Raw genomic sequence first — 24,703 nt, 5'->3', positions numbered from 1 at the left:
GGACCTTACTCAGACCGAAGGCATAACACTAGCCCTCTGGAAAATCTGTTGTTAGATCCAAAATCGATAGTTCAAAAATGAGTAGCTAGGAAATACGGGGTGGTCGAAAACCATCGCATACTTCTAAGATTTCTTTAGCTGATCACGCAATTGCCATGAAAAAAGAGAATGAGAAAAGGACCCAACCAGCTCACCAAAATCCTTGTGAGTTACTATGCCTTATTTTTCGCCAACTTTCCTCACACACAAAGAAGGATGTAATGAGTAATACTCATCAAACCGATCAATATGGCAAAACAACTCCTTGAAAAGGAAAGGACAATACGCCCCCAGTCCAGAGTCGACCACAAAAACCACATGCTCAGCCTATGCAGCTTGCCAACCTCAACAGTTAGAATAAAAAGAGCCCCGATCAAATTCGTTATCTCCTCAAGGGGAAGCATATGAAGAAAATTGCATTCCCCTCCTTCAAAATCCTGATGATGGTGACAAAATCCGATGGCCAAATGCTAATCTCCGTCTCTAGCATATGAAAAATATGTGTAGCAAGAAACCACCGCTCCACCATTGCCAATAAGATCGGTCGGTCCGATCTGAAGTACGGGATTCGCAAAAAAGCTCCAAACCTAGCCCAGGTAAACTATCCCTTCAAATCCTTAGTAAATAGGGCATACTCCATCATGAAGCTACTCAAGCTGCCTCTAAAGTTACTCGATGGATAAAGAGTCGACACATCCAAGCAATCGTAATAAACGTAAAACAAAACATATGGATATGCAATAGAGGCTTCTGAAATAGCAAACAAAGCGAAAGCATAAAAAGAAACCTACCATGACAAGCAAGCATGCATACGATAAAGTTATTTTTTTTGAAAAAATAAACACAAGATAAAAACACGAAAAGAAAGAACTTGTGTTCATCATGCTATGTTTGAAACAAGTGGACATACAATAAAGGAAAGATGAACCAACCTTTACCCGAAAGAAATCTGAAAAATGCAACAAATACTCGAAGTCCGGATCACCATGCCCGTCAAATCCTTCCACCTGCTCAAGACTAGTATAAGAATCAACTCTGACAGCCCAAGATCACAACAAAAGCAAGAAGAAACAGAGAAGAAAGGAAACTGAAATGAAATGGCAAGGTGATGCATTGGCGCACAATGTTTGAATTTTAAAATGTTCTGGTCCGTACATGATAAACGGAGGACTAATAAAAAATGGAATATAGTCTATGCGGGATAAATGGACTAAAACAATGTCACACAATCTATACTCCATCAATAGGCCAAAAACAAAATAAAAAACCTGAAAATAAAATAGCATTTTTTCAAAAGCCAAATTAAAATTGCCCAAAGACTCGTTAGAAAACTCTCGTTTTAAAAAAATTTCACCAAACTATCACAAATCCAAGACCTCAAATGAACTCTGTGACACGAGGTCAAGGAATTCAAAAGGCTAACCCTGTTAGACCCCGTGCTTGGGTAGCCATTTCTTGTCGTCCTTCAAACTAATACGATGTTTTCAAAACTTGTTCAAGCAAAATCCTTAGGCTCGTACAAATAAGGGTTTCATCTATTTTTTGCACGTAACTCCTACAAAGAGGGACAGTTGTAGACACCCAAATTTGGATGGGCCCCCCGTGCAAAGTACAAAAGTCCACAAAATTTGGAATGGATCCCAAGGCCCAAATCCTCAAAAAATTCAATTATCTTTACAATTAATAGTCTAGGACGCCCCTCTTACTTGGACCATGGGCTAAGAACCTCACTTCTCCACCCTCACTACCTCACTTCTCAACCCAACCCAATCCTACCCTAATCAAATCCAACCCAACTTCTAAGCCCATTGGACCTAAAACCCAACCAAAAACCATCACCACCACACCTCTCAAACCCAACCCTAATAAAATTCAATTCAACCCAAACCCATAAGATCCAAGCCCAACCCAACACCCCCATCACCTTTTTCTAAAAAGCTAACATATCCACATCTCACTCATACCTATGTCATAACATCCCCCATCATTTTCTTCAAATATCTCATCACAAGCCACCTCCACACCCATTCTCCCTAATTAAGTCACCTAACACACACATCCCACACCTATTTGACACATGTCACCATCTCCTCCACCCTCCCAAAAAATTCAACAATCGATCTCTTACACCCCTACATACTTTTAACCAAACCTCACAACATTCAACTCATCTAATATTCAACGCAAATAGGTTGAAAGATCCAACCATTTGGGCCACAAACAACCCACTTATACCTCTTTTACAAATTCTTTTCTACCACCCTCAATTTACACACACACCATCTCACAAACCTCATACCATTCTACCCATTTTCACCTTTTCATCCCATTTTACCCCTAAAATCCTATAACATCCCCCCCCCCATTTTCAACACAATATTTCCCAAGTCTTGAAAATCTCTATCAAGCTTCATTCTCAACTCTCAACTTTCTCACAACATCTACTATACAAATACATCAAGACTATGACCAAAAAGTCCATTTTTTAGCCTCAAGATGAGATGAAAACCCTCATCTATCTTTGATGGATAGGGCTCTAGCCCTGTCAAAAAGGTAGAAGTTGAAAAATCTTTTCAAAAAAAATATTTCAAAAATCCCTACACTAGCGCACACACCACAAAATATTTTTTGGACTTATGAAAGTAGGCCCTTAACTAAAGAGTGTACATTCTTCAAACATGTTCAAAGGTACGAATCATAATAAGGCCTCCTTTCCCAATAAGGAAACCCTCTTTGGTTTAAACTGAAATCAAAGTCTCTTGCACTCGAGGGCACAAAATTGGTTTTTTCAATTTTTTTACATTTTTCAAAATAAATCGAATATGAGTTTACCACTAATGGTGGAGGGAGTAAGGTGCTTAACACCTTTCTTACCCCCTAATATAGACCCCCTTACCTAGATCTAAGATGGTCCAATGGACCTTATCTGTACGAGAGTCACTAACAAAAAATGACCTTTCAAAAATAATTTTTTGGGTGACCATTTACACCCTTTTTAAAAAAAGAATTATGATGACTCCAAACCCAAGTAAGAGAAATCTTTAGACTAAAAAATCTCATGTTTATAACAATCAACAGCTATTTTTTTTAAAAGTCATGATAATATGATGCCCCTTTCTGACAAATGCCCCCATCATATAACTGTAGATCATTTGCCTCGAAATAAGTAGAACCATAAATATTTTTCTTGGGTATCCCAAGGCAAATGATCTACAATTCTATGATGGAGGAGTATGGAACGTTTATCAGAAGAGAGCGTCATTATCACGATTCTTTTTAAAAAGTAACAATAATTTTAATTTTTTTTTATAATTTAGAGAAATATAACATGCACACTAACAATTGAGTTAACATGTCCATTGAGTATATAAGGTGTTGAATAAAACTTTGCATGTTAAAATGTATTAACAAGTAAAAAAGTGCATATGTGGCACATTTAACAAGTGAAACTTTAGCATGTCCATTGTGGATGCTCTAAGAGACTAGGAGTCAGGTTGCAATCAGACTCTTGAAATATAGAATCTATCTCTCAGCAAACTCAAAGAAATATATCCACATACGAACCAAAGATCCTAGGAGTTAGAATGCAATCAAACTCCCAAAGTATAGAATCCTTACTCACTTGGTATAGAAATCATTTATAATAGGCACGTGAGTATGACGAGGCATGGCAAGACACATTTGGTAACAAAGAAAAATCTTCAATGAGCCGTTGTGAGCCAGGAAAAAAGTGCCATGTGGCAAAGCTACACTGTTTTGGGCCCACTAACTAGTTGGCCCCACTCTCATCTGGTGGTTTCAAAACTTCTTTCATGGGTGACATTCACCACACTAGATTTCAGATCCTTTTATATGTATTGATCTAGTGGCTAAAAATCACCAATTAGGTTGTGGGCCCAAACATCCATATTATTGACATCATTTTGTGATCATTACTAATTATGCAATAAAAATTTCCTTCTTACACTATTCTACTTATGAAAAAAAATTCCAAAATATTTATACATGTTAAAATACACTAACAAGTAAAAAAGTGCCTACGTGGCACATTTAACAAGTGAAACTTTAGCATGTCTATTGTGGATGCTCTAAGAGACTAGGAGTCAAGTTGCAATCAGACTCTTGAAATACATAATCCATCTCTCTTGGACATGGGCCAAACATTAATACATCAACAAACTCAAAGAAACATATCCCACATACGAACCAAAGATCCTAGGAGTTAGAATGCAATCAAACCCCTGAAGTATAGAATCCTTACTCACTTGGTATAGAAATACTTTATAATAGGCACGTGAGTATGACGAGGCATGGCAAGACACATTTGGTAACAAAGAAAAATCTTCAATGCGCCGTTGTGAGCCAGAAAAAAAGTGTCATGTGGCAGAGCTACACTGTTTTGGGCCCACTAACTAGTTGGGCCCACTCTCATCTGGTGGTTTCAAAACTTCTTTCATAGATAACATCCACCCCACTAGCCAGTTGGCCCCACTCTCATCTACATATGGAAATTTTTTCCAAAATATTTACTTTAAAAGGCCACAAGTAGTCTCAAATGTTTTACATAGCTTTCAAGGTGAGTAAGAGGGGGAAGAAGCGATATGGATTTTCTTTCCTTCTATTTTTTTGTTTTTGTTTTTTTTTTAAATGGGTGTTTTGTCATATTGCAGGTACAGCAATCTTGAAACAATGACAGAAGCAAGGAAGATAGCAATAATAGAACTACCACCAACGTACGGAGAAACTCCAACTGAGACTCTTCTCTTAGGAAGAAACGATGGAACCCCATCTTCTTGGCTTAATGTTGAGGGGTCCACAACCACAGATATGAAAGATGTCACTCCATCATACCATCGATCAACTAGTGATTTTGAAGCTTTCATGAAGAACTCTGATACCTTCAAAATTGAAACCATTATTGATGGAAGCAAAGGAGTCGACATCAAGCCATCCAATGGCCTTCTTGATACGGGTTCTTCAGTAGAAGTTGGGGACAAAAACATCAACCCTAATATGGATCCTAAGAAAATCAAACGGTTTATATGCATCTTTCTATATGTTTCCCACTTTTTGATATTAAGTCTTTTTTTAAATATTTAAAATATAGGGGTTACTCCTATATGGTAGTGGAATTTTATTACCAAACAAGATAGCTGTTGTACTTGCAATTATTAAAATTTATTTGTATATATTTTCCATTGCCATTTATCTGAATATGCATCAAGTCAAGTCGATCGGTGACTCACAAATCGATTTGAATGAGTCTAATAAAAATAGAGTCATGATAATTTGACTACCCCACGTGGCATACTCAATCGACTACCTGATGTGACAAGTTCAGGAGTCGTAGATCTACCCTCCTCTGGATACACAGTTCCTTCGAGATACATTTTTTATGGGGAAGTGCATCTGTGTATTTCGAGGAGAGCAGATCTACGGTTCTCGAACTTGTCACGCTAGGTAGTCAATTGAGTTTGCCACATGCGGTAGTCAGATTATCACGATTCATTTTTTAATTAAAAGTGAATAAAATTAATTTTTTTTTCCGTTCTTTCTAGAATCCTTGCCAATCGATTATCAGCACAGAAGTCTAGGGTTAGAAGGCTTGGATACATATCTGAACTTGAAAAAAATGCAAAGACTTTGCAGGTAAACCGATAGATCATTCTATGTTCTATATTAAGTTGTATAACATTCAACAATGGTGAAAATCTTTAGTATATTTATCTTGTCTTCTTTTATTTGATTTACAGGCAGAAGTAAATTTGCTTTCTCCTCAAGTTGTTTATTATGAACAAAAACGTGTCGTGCTAGAAATGGAGAACAATGTTCTCAGACAAAGAATTTCCCATCTCATGGATGAAAAATTATTCAAAGAAGGTAAAATATTTCTAGCCTTTCTATCCTAAAGATTTATGAAATTACTAAATTACCTTGTAAGTGTTGAGAAATCTTTATCATACAAGTTTGAAAAAAGTAAATATTGATGGATTGATCGTAGATGGTCAACAAATTATTTGATATTTTTAGAAAACTAGAAGGAAAAAAAAACATTTAAGGGGTTGGTGAGATGGCCAAAACCATGCCTCAGGAAGTAGAGGTCTTAAGTTTGAATCCTACCTTAGGGGCTACCCTTTGTGATTTATTCCAAAAATTACTTGATGTGTGTAGGGTGGAGGATTGTAGATGTCGAAGGATTAATTGAGTATTCTAATACTACGTGAAAACTGAAAAATTCGACAGAAAAAATTGACAGGCCAAAGCCCACGAATTTTAGAAACTCAATTTTGATGGTCTAGGGCCATCAAAATTCTTGATGTTCCTAGATTCGACGGCTTAGAGTTGTCAAATTTCTCCCATCCTTAATTAATTTGATAGTTGCGGCCCATCGGAAAAAAACATTTGACAATGAAAAATCCGACCCCTTGGTCCGTCAAATTTGGGCTTTTTTCACATTGTGTAAGAGGTTTGGATACCTAGATTCTAAAAAAAGAAAAGATGTAAAATTCATTAAACAAAATGTTAACAGAATAATTCATTGAATTAATAAAAAATTCTCCAAATTAATTGACGAATTGTTGAATTATTTTTCTTTTTCATTGATTGGTAAATGAGATTAGTAATCAATAACTAAATGGTAAAGGCTGGTTTTGAACTCAGGTCATGATATCAACACTTAAAGATTTTAACCACCTTAGCAAGTTGGCACCTAGACTTTATTTTTCTAATTGAATACTCTTAACCCATGTAAAACATCTATTTTTTTGGTTTAAAACATTATTTAAAAATCTCTTATTCTTTTTTGAATTACTTCTGAATCGTTCTTGAATTAAATTTAAATTAATTATTTGGAGAATAAATTCAAACTTGATTACTATGATTGCAGCTCAATTCAAATTGCTAAAGGAAGAAAAGGAGAGGCTGAGTAAACTTTACAAGGAGAAGATTGGATTTGAAACTCAGCAACAAGAGAACTTCAAGATGAATGGAATGTAATGTGATTATTCGATAACTATTTGATCTCTTTCTTTTTATTACTAGTTTTATTGGTTTGTGGTTGGTGTGAACTTTGAAAATTTATAATATATGTGTGATAAAGTATAATTGTGCTCTAATCTACAAGTTTTTTATTTATAAAATAGGTAATAATTTTTAAATATTTTGTGCCCTGTTAAAACAAAACAGGGATGCTTTTCTCGTAAGAGTAGAGCCAGTAATGGCACATTCGTTAATAGATGCAATTTTTTTTACGATTCTAAAGAAGCAATGTAAATAGTTAAAGGTGTTGTTTGTTAAACTGAAAAAAAATAAATGTTGAAACTTATAAACTCTGAATTTAAGTACTGAAAAAGTTGTTTGTTTAGATGTTAAAATAGTGTTGAATTCATTAAAATTAAGCGTTAAATTCGCAGAATCATGCAGTTTACACATTATTGAAACTGGTAAATTGTCTTTTTTATCCTTTTAATCATATTATACATTGTTTGCATGTTTCAAATGCCTATTTCTTATCAAACAGTATAAAATATATTATTTCTTATAAAATTAAAATACAATTCATTTTTAAATAATAAGTAATACTCAAATTTTCAATTTCTAAATAATAATTTTTATTTTTAAAATCCCACATTTCAAATTAAAAACAATAATGTCATACAAGCACTAAAATTTGAAATCAACATTGAAAGAACTTAATTTTATATGAATAACTTTTGATGAAAATGAAGGATGTGTAATTAAAAAAGCACCCCACGAATTAATAAGGGTAACCTACACCATGCCAAAATTTTTTGTCTTATATAGGTTAAAGTTTTTTGAATGAGCCATTTTTTTGTGAGGATGATCTATATGGTCTAGTAATCATCCTGACCAAAAATCAACCCATTCTGAAACTTCTAACCACATCAAAACTGTTTTCCAAAAAAACAAAATGGACAATTTATGATTCTTGAATTTGTTTTGATGGGGTTAGAAGTTTCGGGATGGGCTGATTTTTGGTGAGGGTGATCTCCTCATTGTATAGATCATCCTCACCATAAATCAACTCATTCTGAAATCTTTAACCCATATAAGACAAAATAATTCGGTCATGGTGTGGGTTTATTAATTTGTGGGGTGCTTATATAATTATCCATGGGATATAGGAGGTAATATCCTTTTAAGTATAAGAGCATACTTGTCCGTGCCGAAAAAGAGAAGTGCTTACCGTTTTAGTGCAAAAAATTAAACATCAAAATAGTGTTGAATTTTTTTTCACTTATTTTCAATTATAAGTGCTGAAAATATGGAGTAAACAAATGCGCTAATTTGACAAAAAAGTGCTGATTTTTTTTTATAGCATTAGGCACTAAAAATTAGTGCAAACAAACAAAGCCAAAGTAAGCACTTCTAAGGTCAAAAAGCTAGCTTCATCAGCTCTTATTTTATTACTAATGATTGGGGAGGACAATTAGCTTGTGTGTCTTATGAGAACAGTTTGATGGGCACACGTTAAAGTGCAATAGATACACTGAAAATTGGATTTTGTATCGGAAATGCCCTTAAAAAATATTTCATTACCAAAATACCCTCAGATGCGTAATCCCAATATGTAGTTATTGCAATTTAACGTGTGTCCTTAGGGCACACATTAACAAAACCCTTCTTTAACAAAGGAAGATGTTTGCTTCAACATGACCATTGGGATGTTAGGGATTCCCTAGGGAAAAATGTATCTCTATAAAAGGTGTACCATTCCAATGGAATCAAGTACTAATCTCTAGGAATAAAATACAAATCTTATGGAAATTTGTACTTCTCGTCACATCCTAATGGCCGTTTTGATGGAAAGCCTCAACCGTCCTTTAACAATAAGTTTTCTTTAGAAAGTTTATTTAATAGACCTTGGGGGAAGGAATGCGTTTCTAAATGCACTCTTGGTTTTTGGACAATATCTTAAAAGCCCTGATAGTACAATCTTTATTTCTTAATGCCCTTCAATCTTATATAAAAGAAAATTCAAAAAGTTGAGATTGACAATGCAAATCATCGATCTTGGCAATTTGAATCATTGGTCTCGATGATTCATGTTGAAACATCAAGATCAAGCATGTAGATTTTCTTTGGAAAGTTTATTTAATAGACTCTAGGAAGGAATATGTTTCTAAATGCACCTTGGGTTTTGGGGCAATATCTTAAAAACCCTAATAGTACAATCTTTCTTTCTTAATGCACCTCAACCTTATATAACAACAAATTCAAATCATCGATCTTGACAATTTGAATCATTGATCTCAATGATTCATGCATGTTGAAACATCTAAATCAAGGATTATGACAAGGTCAATCTTAATAATTTGAACGTTGATCACAATGGTTTATGTTCAAACATCGAGATCAACAATTTACAATCTTTTGATCTTTATGATTTCCAATAAAAGGTCAATCTTGACAATTTGAATCATAGATCTCATCAATCGAAAAAGAGGTTAGGCATTAAGGCAAAAAAAAAATTTGAGAAACCTTTTTCTTACTAATAAGATTTTAAAACTTACTAAGCGTCTTTTTGCTCAAATGGATTACAACATTAGCAATCCAACACTACAACCCTCTAGATTTCATTCAGATCCAAATTTTTTTTAAAGAAAAAAATTAATTTCTATTGGACTTTATCCAAGTTTTTGAAAATAGATGGCTACCGAACTTCCACCGAACTCCAAAATTTAAAATTAAAATTCAACATTGAAAATTAACTTTTTTTCAATTTTTCTTCAAAGTTTATAGAATTTTGTCCTCTACAACCCTTATGCATTGAATCATGTTTTTGGATCTTTCAAGATGGGCTCAAGGACCCTTAATAAGGCTAGTCAGACTAAAAAAGTTTACTAAATGAACCATAAGTTACGGCAAAAAAATTGGGTGGGATTTAGAAAGAAGTCCCTCCCATAGGGTGCATTAAATAATTTTCTTTTGTAGGTCTCAAAACATGCTCAAACCAATTTTTGGGCTCTCCTTTGAACCAATGATCCAAAGAGGAATTATGGGTGGCAAGTTTCTTGAAACTTCTTTCTACCAACTTTTCGTTTGTGTGCAACGGTTACCACGTCTGCAAGTGATGATGAAGTGGTTGTAAGTAGCATGTGCGAGGGTTGTAGGTCGATTGATGAAGATGAAGAAGAAGAAGCAGAATCTTCTAAGCCTATGGAAAAAAGTTTAGAAAGAGAGAGAGAGAGAGAGAGAGAGATCTGTGTGAGGTTCTATCGACAGAGAAGAGAAGAAAATGAGATCAAGGGCATATTGGTCTTTTCAATTGAACCGTTTTTCGGAGTTTGCTTCTTCTATAAATGCGAATAAAAAAAAGCGATTTGTAACAGCTTTTTATATTTGCGTTTAAAAAATGCAATTTTTTAACGCAACTTATTTAATCAAATGGTGATTACCGATGAAAACGCATATTTATAACTTAAATGCGATTAAAAGCGTCATCAAACACCACCTAAGTTTCTTATAAATTATATTATTGTAACATCATAATAACATTCGCTATAACACTATTATTTTTGTTTCAATAATCATCAATATTTTCTTACAATCATTGTTTTTGAAGATATAAAAAATCAACATTTGTTTAATAATTAAAGAAAAAGTATTTAATAGGATTGATGAAGTGAGCCGGTTCTTCATAAAGAATTGATTTCCAACATTGTGAGTTTAGGGATGGGATCGAAGGTTCAGGAGATGGGTCAAGATTGTTCTAATATGGATCTAGGTTAGATCTTGAATGGGTCCAGACTTAGCGCAAGTCCCCATATCATATTCCAATGTTTGGAGTTGTCAAGTCAATTAAATAAGTCAAATATAAGTTTTCTATTCTAAGAAATGTTTAATATTTTTTCTTCTTTTAAAAATGGGTAGACCAGCCTTGTCTTGTAGTTAGGTTGATATCTAAATTTGATTTCATACAAAATTGACCTGGTCCAAATATTCCCATGAGAGTATTAGGTTATGTTATGTTGTATTGTATTAGGGTGTTTCAAGAAGCACCAAATCATTATTTTAGTTTAATTAGAACAACATCATGAAGTTAGTTATCTTGAAATGCATTAAAGTGCATGGAGATGCACTCTTTGATATTGAAGTTAAGTAACGATTTGGTGCTTCTTAAAACACCTACAACACAACCCAACACAACATAGCCTAATACTCTAACAATTCCAACCAAAGATATCCATGGTTGTGGTGGATATGTCAATAGGCTTCCTTTAATGTTTTTTTATTTTATTTTTTATTAATAATCTTTGATTTATTAAGTTCATGTCATGCATTCATTATTTTATTTTTTTCAAAAAAGAAAAATAATAATTAGATTTATAGATTCTTTTTTTTTTTTTTTTTTGGTGAAGATATTTACAAAAAAGTGATCAACTTTTAATGAATTTACGATTCGAATTACCAAAACATGAATCATAACGAATTCGAAGGTTTTAAAAGTGACTATTTCGTAGGTTTAAAGTGACAATTTTGCATGATTAAAGTGACTAATTGGAAATAGTCACTTTAAAACTGACAAATTTGTTATCGTTGTGAAATTTTTTTAACGAAAACATTTATGTTTTTGTAATTAAAATGAATGGTTAGCTAGAATAGCAAATAACTCATTTTTAGCTCACAAAATGGTAATTTATCCTTTTTTATTTTAAAATCAAGGTATCAATGTCTCTTGGAACACCCGACTGATCCTTGGGATCACTTACAGTCCTTCCCCCCAAACTCACTAGGTAATTTCTAGGATAAATCCCAGAGGTATTTGAGTAAGTGATTTGAATTTGGATTCTTAGAGTCAAATTATAAAATAGTAATGATTTGAGGTTGGATATGTAGGACCACTATATTGGATTGAGTGCCCATGTCATTTTATTAAAAATAAAAATACAAATGAATATATATAGAAAAATCTGACCTGTATTAAGTGAACAAAATGATCCATTACCACAAGCAATTTGACCGATTTTAATATGGGTCGTTTGTAGAAATCAAATCTGAGTCGGATCCATTTTAGCAAGAATTGGATATGGACATAGTCTCATCGGATCGGGTAGGACCCGTATATGGCTGGCAGATGAGACTTAAGGAGAATGTGGCGCCTCGCTGATTTTTAGCTCTAGAAATCGAAGGAGAGATGTTTGCAAGTATTGAAAAAAGTAAATGCTCCATGGAGGCAATTTGAGGATTTATTTTTTAAAATACCTCCTTTGACAAGGAGGCATATTCGATATGCATCCCTCCTTTAAAAAAATTTTGGACTTTGAACATGACCCATTCAAAGTTAATATAATGAGAGAGTATGACTTCTATAATTCCAAGTAGCTTAGTAGCTTATCCTACTGCCTATCTCAAGTCTAATATCTAGAATCACCAATAAAGATGAATTTTGTGGGATATGGCTCCCAAGCAATCAGACTAAATAGTTATGGATCGGGTTTAAACCCATAGCTCTGTTGGTTTGTCACATTGCCAAACAACTTTGAGGTTGAGGCCTCGTGGATTCAAGCCCAACTTACTCATCAAAAATATAAAAATAAAAATCATTGAGATCCCAAAAGCCCACTAATTCTTGAATTTGATTTGTTTTTTTTTTTTTGTTTTTTGTGAGAAAGAGATTGAGAGACGTAGATCCGATTAAATAATATTATTTATTACGTTCAACTTATCAATAAGATGCTTTTTGACCGCTCAACATTGATCTTCATAAAGTATTCCAGGTCTTATTATGTGGATTTTCAAGTCTTTGGGATAAAGCTCTGTTGACGATTATATGAATATATGATAAATATTGTTCTAATCCATTTTGAAACCAATTTGATTGTTATTCAAGATTCAAGAACCCATATGTTGAGATCGGATTAAATCTGATCCGAATCCAACCCATTGACCAGGGCAATGGGTCTAATACCTTGTTGGAGTAATTTTTACTCTTTCTTGAGTAAAAGGTCAAAGAAGAGAGACTTAATTTTTTAATTGAGGGATGTGTACACGAATATCTATCTTTATCTAGGTAGGTAAATGGGAAAACTCATATTCTTAACGCTACCGCCTACACATGGTTTTCAGAACCGGTATCTCGAGTCTCCCCTCCGGATGCTGAGTTGACTCGTTTAAGTTATTTCATTTTGAATGAGTTAATCTATATAAAATAATATATTTCTAATCAAATACTTATAATTTTTCTTAGGGAGATACTGTTTGCATCCACTTTATTGTTTTTACCAACCACCAACCAAAAAAGTTGTTGAAAGATGTAATTTGAATTTTACTGTTTTCACCATTCTATCTTAATGTAATTTGGCCTTCTTCTTTTTTACTCTCTCTCCCCCTCTTTCTTTCTTTTTATTCTTCTCTACATCTACGAAAGTTTCAATTAGGATTTTGTGGTACAAGAAGTAATACTTTAGAACTTGCAAATTAAGCTAGAAATGATTGTAGAAACCTCCACTCCTAATTGAAGGGTTGTTTGAAAATCTCAGCAATAAAAAAAAATATATCAAATAATATTTCTTTTGATAGGACAATATGAATTCACCAACATTGATTCAATAGGTTCTTACAATGTCCCAATCAAAAGTTTCCCTATTGAACCCTTTCAAGTAAATTTGATAAGATCTTATCGAGTTTCAGTAAAAATTTTGAGAGTTTCCTACCGAACAAAAAGTTAGTCTACTAAATAAATAAAAAATTGTCTTTTTTTTTTAAAGTGTGGTGAGTAATTTAGAAAATTACCCATTGAGCCACCAGTGAGGGCGCACCCTTACTTACCTGGTGCGTGTGATACGCAAGTATTGCACGTGCCTCGAGACTAATCCTTGGACAAGACCATGGTCTATGAATCGGGCAAAGTCTAGATATGAGCCCTGTCTATAGGGATATCCCATTATTTTAAAAAGAATGTAAACACAGAGACAAACAAAAAATGTGGTTGGAAATGGTCCAGCCTTTTTTTCTTATCATAAGGTGAATTACTAGATGCACAATCAAAAAATCTTATTTTTAGAGATATTAATTATTTAAATCATTAAAAGTTTAATTATTTATATCAAAAACTATAAAACCCATATGACTTGACCAATATTTTCAAAATAGCCATGATGTATGTGGCTGATATGGCAAGGGTATAGAATCATAGATCTTTTTCATCAGGATACACATGAAAAAGATGCATGGTTTTATACCCTAGTCACGTCAGCCGCTTATCAAAACTGTGTGCATTCATCATCATTCTTTTCAGAATATAGGATGAATCATCTTAGTTCTCGTATGAATCAATGTGATGAACGATCCACATCGGTTATCCCACCCAATTGCCTCTAAGATTGGGATGACTTAGTCGAGTCATCCTTGCATTTGACGAGTTTTCTAGCCATCAAAAGGTGGTTCATCATTGGATGGTGGAGATTGCTTATAAAAGAAAGTGTATCATTACTGTTCCTAGATGAAACATAAAAGTATCATTCCTCCACCTTATTTAGGGGTGAATTTAGAGTAGAGGTACTCGCCCACAAGAGTTTTTAAATTTTATGGATTAATGTGCTATTGAAACAGATTTTAACCACGGACAAAGAAATCTGTCAGTATTACCCTCCCAAATATTTTTTCCACTCTTAGTTGCCCCCCACAATTATTGTTTCACTCTTAATTGTCCCCACAAATTTTTTTCTACTCTTTGAGTGCCTCACATGAGCAAAAACCTGGCTCTGCCCCTGACCTTATTGTGTCATTTAAAAATTTTCTGATACAACCGATGAGATGGCAACCGTTAGATGAGAAAATAATCAACAATTCAGACGATTGGCTACTGAAATTCAGCAAAATACGGTTGTTTAAAACACCGTAGATCATAGACTTGACTGCTTCTACAAATCGGTCGTCGTGTCCTTAGTTAAATCCACTGGTATTTGGAAATTTGGACCAATGCTTCTGGAATTATGCAACGGCTGCCGAAAATCAGCTTTGACTCAACAAATTTAAATAATAAAAAAATGGCGGGAAAGATAACAAATCCAACAAATTCTGTATTTCCTCCACGTGGCAGAAACCCACAAGGTCGTCCTTCTCTCCACCACCTATATTTTGTCACATTCATTAGCTAGTGCACAAACATAAACTGTCAAAAAATGGAACATTTTTTTTTTTTCAAAAAAAAAATTATGAAACAATGGAGGAATTCTCCCTAAGTAATCCAAACCCTAACCCTAGAAAATGAACAAGGAGAGTTGGAGAGAGTTCATGATGGCTTCCTCCTCAGGTTTCCTGCCTACTGGTTCCCTAATAGAGTCCTTAATTCACATCTCTAATGAATTATCTTCCATGGACAAACTTCCAATATTACAAGCGCGAAACATCGTGATGATGATGAGACGGATCAAGCTACTTTCTTCGTTATTTGAAGATATTCGAGAAACCAATAGCCCACTTCCACCATCATCCATATTATGTCTCACTGAGCTTTTCTCTATGATTCGAAAAGTGAAGCTTTTGATCCAAGAATGTATTGAGGGGAGCTCTTTGTGGAACCTTGTACAAACGGAATTCGTTTCGAAGCAATTCCATGTGATGGTGAAGGAGATTGGGAAGGCACTTGATATTCTCCCCTTGAGTTTACTTAATGTAAGTTCCGATGTTCGAGAGCAAGTAGAGCTTCTTCACAAGCAAGCGAAGAGGGCGGACATGTTTGTTGATCCTATGGAGTCCCAAAGAAGAGAAGAGCTGATACAAGTGATGACAAACACCTATGAGAAGAATGGAAAAAAGAGAGGAATTGTTGATTGTAAGAAAGTTCAAGAAATTATGTGTGACATTGGTTTGAGAAGTCCGAATGATTACGATGTAGAAATTTTGAAGCTAGAGGCCGAGGCACAAAAGCAAGCTGGGACTGGTGGTCTCATTGTGGTTTCCAATATCAACAATCTTGTTTCCCTTGTTTTGTATTCGAAATTTATGATTTATGGGGACAAACGAAATGAAAACACCCAAGAAGACTTGGAGCAACAATGCTTGATAACGTCAAATAGCAATCAAGACTGTTCTTCGTCATCTCAATCGACAATTTTCACCATACCTGATGAGTTACGGTGCCCAATTTCTCTCGACTTAATGAGAGATCCCGTGATCGTAGCATCTGGTCACACCTATGATCGCAATTCAATTGCACAATGGATCAATTCGGGTCACCACTCATGCCCAAAGAGCGGGCAAAAGCTAATTCACATGGCCCTCATACCCAATTATGCACTCAAGAGCTTAATCCATCAATGGTGCCAAGATAACAATGTCCCGTTGAGCGAATCGTCTTCTTCCTCCTCTGCATCATCCTCAGATTTGGAGCGAAGTAGCAGTAAACGAAAATTATCGGAGAAGGCCGTGGACCACATCTCGGCCACAAAAGTCGCTATGGACACTGTCAAGATGACCGCGGAGTTTCTAGTTGGAAAATTGGCAACCGGGTCCTCTGAGGTTCAAAGGCAAGCAGCTTACGAACTTCGATTACTAGCAAAAACAGGGATGGACAATCGTCGAATGATTGCCGAAGCGGGCGCTATCCCATTTTTAGTTATATTATTAAGCACAAATGATCCAAGAATCCAAGAGAATGCCGTAACTGCTTTACTCAACCTATCCATTTTCGAAAACAATAAGGTACTTATAATGGCAGCCGGTGCAATTGACAACATCATAGAAGTTTTGCAATCGGGGAAGACCATGGAAGCGAGGGAGAATGCAGCAGCAGCGATCTTCAGCTTATCGATGATCGATGATTGCAAGGTTACAATAGGGGCCCACCCCAGAGCAATTCCAGCCTTGGTGGGGCTATTGAGGGAGGGGACTACGGTAGGGAAGAGAGACGCTGCCACGGCCCTTTTCAATCTTGCGGTTTACAATGCTAACAAGGCAAGTGTGGTGGTTGCGGGGGCGGTTCCTTTGTTAGTTGAATTGTTGATGGACGACAAGGCAGGAATCACAGATGATGCATTGGCGGTACTAGCTTTGTTATCGGGGTGCGGTGAAGGATTGGAAGAATTGAGGGAGAATAGGGTGGTGGTGCCTCTTCTTATTGATTTAATGAGATTTGGTTCACCGAAAGGGAAGGAAAATTCAATAACTCTTTTGTTGGGGTTGTGTAAGAACGGGGGAGATGAGTTGGTGAGGCGTTTGTTGATAAACCCACATAGTATTCCTTCTCTTCAGAGATTGGTTTCAGATGGATCACTCAAGGCTAGAAGGAAGGCTGATGCATTACTTAGATTACTCAATAGGTTCTGTTCTCAGCCTCACCATTCTCTTGGATGAATGAATAAGGAAATAAACACAAGCCCTGAAAAGGGGAAACTTGTAAATCTGTGATATCTTTACAATGGAAATGTTGTTTTTATTGGTTTTACAATAGTTGGAAGCCCCTTCATATGAGATGGGACTTATTGTTTGGTTGTATTTTGAATGAGTTGATTCTAAGTGTAAAGATCATGTTATTTTCTTTGATATATTGCACTTCCAGAAAAATTGACAATTTTTTTACAAATATTTGGAAAAATCTCCAAATAAGGACAAGTTGATTAAATGAGCAAATCGATCCTCCTCCCTCGTCAAGAACAATCTTCAAATCTCAAAAACAAGTTAGGGATTTTAAGGAGGTTGACTGTGATGTATTTTTGGGACATTTGAATAGTCCCCAAAAATTTTCCAAATTTTTTTCTGAAACTTTCTCTGATTAATCACAATCAAACTAAAGTGACCCCCACCGAATAATTGCTGAGTCCGAACTTGGTTACTATGATATCTGAATGTAGATGGAGTTTCAATGGCTAGAAAGTCAACAAATGAAGTGGTGATTTAGGGCACACTTCAGATTCATAGTTGGAATCTTTACATTAGGCTACTTTTTATATATTGGTTGATCTAATATTTTTAAGACTAATGATAAAATGTCTCGCTAAAACATACACGGTCTGTACGTGGTTGATGTGGCAAGTGGACAGAATCGTAGATCTTTTTCTTGTGTATCCCAAAGAAAAAGATCTATGGTTTGTGCACTTGCCACGTCAACCATGTACGGACCGAGTATGTTTTTTCAAGTTAGATTATCATAACTCTATATTTAAATACCCAACTAGGGTTCGTGCAATAATTGTGGCTGAATTGTCCATCATTGGGCCTTAGGAGCTCGGTCCATAGAGGTGGAATGAAAACTGTTAGCAGTTAGAACCAAAGCTCAGCCCAAAAATGCATAGGAGCGTGAGATTGAAAAAGAAGAGTAAGTGCAGTTACAACAAGGTGGCGATGTTTTCGCTCGTGCAGTTACAACAAGGTGGCGATGTTTTTGCTTGGCGACACATTTTGAGCATGGGTGTGGGGACATGATAGGCAGCGTACAATGCCACTTGAAGAAAGAAGTTGAAGAAACTCTTTGTTTTGATATTCTCCACCACCATCACATTGAAAGTAACAAATATTGGCATTGAAGACATTTTGTACCATCCTTTTAAATTCACAAAATTTTGAGAATACCTCTGAACGAATGTACATAGTGTAAATCCATGCAAACCTTGTAAATAAAATTGGAGGAGGACCCCATACATCTGAATGAACTAGTTCAAAAGGTTTAGTCGAACAAGTATTTGATTGATGAAATGGTAGTCTATGATTTTTTTCAATATTGACAACAAGATCAAAAAGAAACATTTTTTAGACTACAACTAACTTTCAAACATTTATTGGAAAATAAAACTTGGGGAGTCTTTGACATGGGGTGTCCTAGACGCTTATGCCAAACATCAGCCATAGTACAATGTCCTACCAAACCAAAGGATTGAGTGATTGAAAGTGAAGAAATTGGATAAAGATCATCTTTACTTGCCCCGGTGACTAGAATTGTCCCCATTGGTAGATCCTTGACATGAAAACCAGCAAGGTAAGAACTCAAAACTACAATGGTTATCACGAGTGAAACAAGAAATCAAGAGCAAATTCTTTTTGATGTGTGGAACACAAAGAACATTGTTTAAATGGAAATTTCGGTAAGGGGATTTTAAGAAGCAATTACCTATGTGAGATATGGGAAGACCCGCACCATTGCTTACCAACACACGATCATGGCCAGAGTATTCAGAAGTTTGAGAGAGATTTGATAAATTTGAGGTCATATGGTTTGAGACTCCACTATCAGGGTACCAATTGTCATCAAGCCCATGTTGAAAAGTCATTGCTGCAAGCCCTTGAGAAAGAGAGTCAGAATCAACAACATGATTGAAACGGTCAGGACACATAATTGCTATGCGATTAAAGCAACCACATATCTGGCACTGGGACCTATTTTGATTGTGTTCATTGAAGGTGTTAATAAAAACAACTCGCCCGCCATGAGAACCGCGACCACCTCCACGATTGTGATTGCAAGTATAGAAGGAATTGACTTCATCATGTTGATTTCTACGATTATTGAAGAAATGATTGCCACAGCTGCCATGATTAGAGTGAGAACCACCACTACCATGTCCACGCATAGTGAAAAAGGCGTGATTATCAACAAGAGCATTGTATCGGTGAAGAAGCTCCTCATGACTATAAAAAAGTGAGTAGAACTCATGAAATGTTGGAGGATTTTCTCGAGTTGAAATTAATTTAATGAAATCTTTATATTTCGGTCCAAGTCCGTCAAAAGCATAAAGAACGATATCATAATTAGAAACAAGGTTTTGAATCTTGGCCAAAGCATCTGTTATAGACTTCAATTTCTGGAGATATTCATCTATAAAGAGTGCTTCCTTCTTGATAGATAATAATTGAAAGCGTTATTGCAAAACCCGGGCTTGTGAGCGTTGGGTGTATTGAGAAGCAAGAGCATTCCATACTTCATGTGAGGATGACTGTGGACACGGGATTTTGAATATTTTTCAAACCTCCCTCCACTTTGGGGTGTTTTGGAGTCGCCACCATTCAAATTGGAAAAGGGGTGTGAATGGTCACCCGGATTTGTATTTTTTGAAAACTCATGTCATTTTGCCATTTTTTGTTGACTCTCGTAAGATAAGGTGTATGGTCCAACCTTTGATTCGAAGGTAAGGGGGTCCATTTATGGAGTAGGGAAGGTGTTAGGCACCCTACTCCATCCACGTAATGTGGTAACCTCGGATTCGGTCATTTTTAAAATAAAAGAAAATAAATGAAAAATAATTCGATGTATGCCCTCAAGTGTGAGGGGCTTTGATATTGATTTAATCCATTGAGGGCACCCTTATTGAAAAAGGGGCCCTTGAAGGACTCAAATCATTGTGGTGTGTGCAAAGTGTGGGAAAAGGGAAAGTAGAAGAGGGGATGTAGAGGGGGGTGTTCCTTTTGTCAAACCCACCTTGACCCTTCCTTGACTTCCTTTGACCTTCCTTTGAGTTGACTTGGACTTGCTTGAAGTTGTAGGAGATTGAGTTGAGTTGAGAGTGAGATGTTGAGAGTAGAGTGTTGAGATGAGATGAGAGAGGGTTGAGTGTAGTGAAGAGAGTAAAGTAGAGAGTTGTAGTGTTTTGAGGATTTTTATAAAAATTTCATTAGTTGTTGTATGGGGAGAATGGAGGGGTTTTTATAGAGGTTGAGAGGGTTTTTTTAAGGGTATAATGGGGTGAAGGATGAGAGTAGTGGTTAATGGCATGGGTTTGAGAGGAAAATGGTATGAAATTTGAGATGAAAATGAGGGTATTTTTGTAATGATGGAAATGGGTTGTGTTTTAACCCAAATGGTTTGGATCTTACCCAAATCCATTTGGGTAGAGTGTTTGGTGGGGTGAGATGAGTGATGGTTGATGGGAGGAGTGGTGGTGTAAGGGAGTTGTTTGGAGAAGGAGTGTTGAGATGGTTGAAGAAGTATGGTGTTTGATTTGGAGAGATGAATGGTGATTGGTTTGATTTTGAGAGGATTGAGGGGATGATGACATGTGGCAAATGGAGAGATGGAGAGATTGGTTGATTGGTGATGGTGGTTAGATGATTAGAGAGAAGAGTATGGGAAGTATGGGTTGAGGTATGGGTTGAGGTGATTTTATGGGAGTGTTTTAAGGGAAAGTGATGGATAGATATGGGTTGTGATGTGGGTGGTTAAAGAATGAGGGATAGGTTAGGTGTATAGGGTATGGGTTGAGTTGTGGGTTGTTGATGATGAGAGGAGGGGAATAGGTTAGGTTAGGGTAGGGTTATGGTTGAGTTGTGGGTTGTTGATGATGAGAGGATGGGGAATAGGTTAGGTTAGGGTAGGGTTATGGGTTGAGTTGATTAGATGAGGCGGTGGAAGGAGATGATGACATGTGTCATCTCTTGGTGATTGGTTTGATGAGATTGATAGATTGGGTTGGGTTTGGGTATTGAATGATGATGGGTTAGATTGACTTTTGGGTAGTGGATTGGGCTTTGGGCTTTAGTAATGGATTGGGTAGGGTTGTGGACTTAGATAATGGATTGGGTAGGGTTTTGGGCTTAGGTGATGGATTTGGGTTGGGTTGTAGAATAGTGTTGAGTTGGGTTTATGTTGGATTGGGTTTAAGTTGAATGGATTGGGTTGATTTTAAGGATGTATGAGAGTGGTGAGGTGTGCGGGTCCATGGGCCACGTAAATGGCCTCGAACATTTATTAATTGAAAATGCATTGTATTTTGTAGGTTTGGGCTTTGTAGCCCATTCCGATTTTTTAATTTTTGGGGCATCTTGCGTCGAGGGCCCGCTCAAATTCGGGTGTCTACAATGACAATCCAACTACTCGTGACATATAGCACTCTCAGTCAAGGTTGCATTAATCCAACTAAGAAGAGTCATATCGATTTTTCTCCATGATTGGTATTCCAGGTTGGGAATTAAGTTGCCATCTATATCTGTAATTGTTAAGGGAGGTGGGGCCACATTATCATCAATAAAGGGATGGAAGTCATTAGCACAGAGTATAGGCAACAATTTACTTTTCCATAAAAGATAATTGGAATGGTCAAGCTTAATAGAAACAATATGAGCAATATTAGGCATGATGGGAAGAACTTGAGTAGATGAGGTTGATGAAACCATGCCTAAAAGGAAAAAAAAAAGATGTTTGAGCCAACCTATTTTATATTGTGACAATATTAATGCGGTTTATTATTGGACTGAGATTCAATTGTGACGAGCTGCTTTGTTTTCATTAATCAAAGAGGAGTACATATACAGTAAAAGAAAACTAAATTACTCTAAAATACAAGGAAGGCTCCTATTCTCAAGGAAGACACAACCAATTGCTAAATACAAGAAAGTTAGAATTTGAATTAGATTCTAATAACTAATCAAATTTATATTTTGATATGCCCCTTCAAGATAGGCCACGTGTAGATAGGCCAATCTTGTCTCATAAATTCTGAAATTGGGAACGAAGCAGAGGTTTGGTATGGAGATCAGCAAGATGGTCAGTAGAGGAAACATGGGCCATATGAAGAGCACCAGACTGAACTTGGTTATGAAGAAAGTGGTAATCAACAACCACATGCTTCATTCAAAAATGGAAGACTGGATTGGAGCTCAACTGTGTTGCACCAACATTATTGTAGTAGACCACTAGGGTGTTGATGAGATTTATAGAGAGTTCAGAGAGCAAAGAATGAACCCAGCATAGTTCAGTAGTAGTGGCAGCAACTAAGTGATATTCAGCCTCAATGGAAGAGCGAGCTACTATTTTCTTCTTTCTAGAGCTCCAGGAAATGAGATTGCGGCCAAGGTAAACAAGGTAGGCACCGGTGGAAAAGTAGTCATCTTTGTTACCTGCCTAGTCAGCATTTGAAAAAGCATGTAGTGAGTCAGAGAAGGCATGAAGTGATAGGGGTGAGTTTCGGTGAAGAAGAAGAAGCCCATCATTCAAAGTACCAAAAAGATAGTGCAAAATTCTCTTAACAAGATTCCAATGTTCATATGTGGGTTAATGCATAAACTGAGACATTTTGTTAACTGTAAAGGAATTTTCGAACGGGTGAGAGACACGTATTGAAGACTTCCTACTACTGTTCTATATTCAGATGGATCAGAAAGAAGTGATCCTAATGATAACGTAAGTGACGATGAATTGGTTGGTAAAGGAGTAAATACCGATTTAGCATCTTGTATATGAGTCTGAGTAAGTAAATCCTTGATATATCGCTGTTGGGAAAGTAGGATACCATGTCGATGAGGAACAACTTCAACACCAAGAAAATACGAGAGAGTGCCCAGATCCTTGAAAGAAAAACGTTGAGCTAGAGAATCAACAACCTAGGATACAAGTTCTTCACTGTTACCATTTATTATAATATCGTCAACATATACCAGTAAGTATATCAATTTGGGGCCAATGTCTAGAACAAACAGAGAGGTGTTAGAATGAGAATTCTTAAATCCAGAATTCACAAGGAATTGGCACAACTCATGATACTATGTCCGATGAGCTTGTTTGAGGCTGTAAATTGCTTTGTGAAGTTTACACACATGAATGGGATGACCAGAGTCAATGAAGCTAGGAGGCTGAGCCATATATATTGTTTCTGATAAATTGCCTTGGAGAAAGGCATTGTTGATATCCAATTGGTGACGGGACCAACCATTGCTTACAGCAATACTAAGCACAATTCTCACAATAGTTGGCTTATTAGCTGGACTGAATGTCTCAAGATAATCCACACCTAGTCTTTGATGAAAGCCTTTGGCTACAAGGGGAGCTTTAAACCTGTCAATAGAGCCATCAGAATTTCTTTTAATGCGAAATATCTACTTACAACCTACAAGATTGGTGATACTAGCAGGAGAAACCAATTCCCATGTCCCATTGCGAACAAGGGCATCATACTCTTCAGACATAGCTTTGCGCCAATTTGGGTCTTTAAGGGCCTGAGTAACGTATGAGGGTTCAAGGCTAGGTGAAGAGGCTAAGTAAGTGTGAAGGTTTAGTTTTTGATTTGGTTTGGTAATATGGTTTTTGGCTCGGGTAGTCATTGGATGGCAAGGAGGTGGTATAAAGATAGGTTGTGAAGTAGGGGGGTGCTGTGTTAGAGGTTCTGTTTGTTGGGATGGTGGTGACGAGGTTGGAGAGGGATCAACAACAAGAGGCAAATTTGGAACATGTATTTCTGGCGTGTGTGAATGAGATTGAACTGGAAGAGGGATGAGAACTGTGATAACTGGTGGAAGCCATGTTGCAATTGTAGTGGAAGTAGGACATGATAGCTAATTGTTGAGAGTGGTGTAAGGAAATATGGATTCTACAAATTGAACATGGCGAGAAACATCAGTTTTAGAGGTGGATGGTTCAGAATAGAGATAGGCACTCTAAGATAATGAGTAATCAAAAAAGACATAGGGTTTGGATTTTGGGTCTAGTTTATGGGACGAATAAGGGCGAAGCCATGGATAACATAAGCACCCGAAAATCTTGAGCTTAGAATAGTTTGGTGTGGTTTTGAAAATTAATTGAAAGGGAGTGGAGAGGTTGAGAGTAGTGGTAGGCATTCTATTAATTAAGTAGACAGTAGTACTAAATGCATGAGACCAAAAGGTTAGAGGTAAGGAGGCATGTGAAAGTAGAGTCCCATTTCTATAATGTGACGGTGTCTTCTTTTAGAGTAACCATTGTGTTCGAGTATATAAGGTGGAGTGGTTAGATGAGTGATAC

General features: G+C 36.2%; 2 protein-coding genes across 2 annotated transcripts; both read left to right on the top strand.

Annotated features, from left to right (window-relative positions):
• The first annotated feature begins 4,703 nt into the window (after nucleotides 1-4,703).
• Nucleotides 4,704-7,269, top strand: LOC147381864 (transcription factor VIP1-like). Its single transcript, XM_086429874.1, has 4 exons — nucleotides 4,704-5,075; nucleotides 5,598-5,688; nucleotides 5,793-5,919; nucleotides 6,926-7,269. The coding sequence occupies exons 1-4, from the start codon at nucleotides 4,729-4,731 to the stop codon at nucleotides 7,033-7,035; spliced, it is 675 nt and encodes a 224-aa protein (XP_086286000.1). The 5' UTR covers nucleotides 4,704-4,728; the 3' UTR covers nucleotides 7,036-7,269.
• Nucleotides 7,270-15,239: 7,970 nt separating this feature from the next.
• On the top strand, nucleotides 15,240-17,460 carry LOC147381863 (U-box domain-containing protein 1-like). Its single transcript, XM_086429872.1, has one exon. The coding sequence runs from the start codon at nucleotides 15,271-15,273 to the stop codon at nucleotides 17,356-17,358; it is 2,088 nt and encodes a 695-aa protein (XP_086285998.1). The 5' UTR covers nucleotides 15,240-15,270; the 3' UTR covers nucleotides 17,359-17,460.
• The last annotated feature ends 7,243 nt before the right edge of the window (nucleotides 17,461-24,703 follow it).

This window comes from Akebia trifoliata, unplaced genomic scaffold, assembly GCF_017979445.1.
Source record: "Akebia trifoliata isolate Shusen 1 unplaced genomic scaffold, ASM1797944v1 Contig00212, whole genome shotgun sequence".
NCBI classification, from domain to species: domain Eukaryota; kingdom Viridiplantae; phylum Streptophyta; class Magnoliopsida; order Ranunculales; family Lardizabalaceae; genus Akebia; species Akebia trifoliata.
Note: the sequence above shows the minus strand (reverse complement) of the source record. Positions and strands in the feature narration are given on the sequence as shown.

What these genes read in the sequence shown, in the direction of transcription:
- LOC147381864 (XM_086429874.1), top strand. Translation starts at nt 4,729, where the DNA reads ATGACAGAAGCAAGGAAGATAGCAATAATAGAACTACCACCAACGTAC. An exon ending in GATCCTAAGAAAATCAAACG is followed by an intron (nt 5,076 to 5,597) that starts GTTTATATGCAT and finishes CGTTCTTTCTAG; the next exon opens with AATCCTTGCCAATCGATTAT. An exon ending in AAAATGCAAAGACTTTGCAG is followed by an intron (nt 5,689 to 5,792) that starts GTAAACCGATAG and finishes TTTGATTTACAG; the next exon opens with GCAGAAGTAAATTTGCTTTC.
- LOC147381863 (XM_086429872.1), top strand. Translation starts at nt 15,271, where the DNA reads ATGAACAAGGAGAGTTGGAGAGAGTTCATGATGGCTTCCTCCTCAGGT.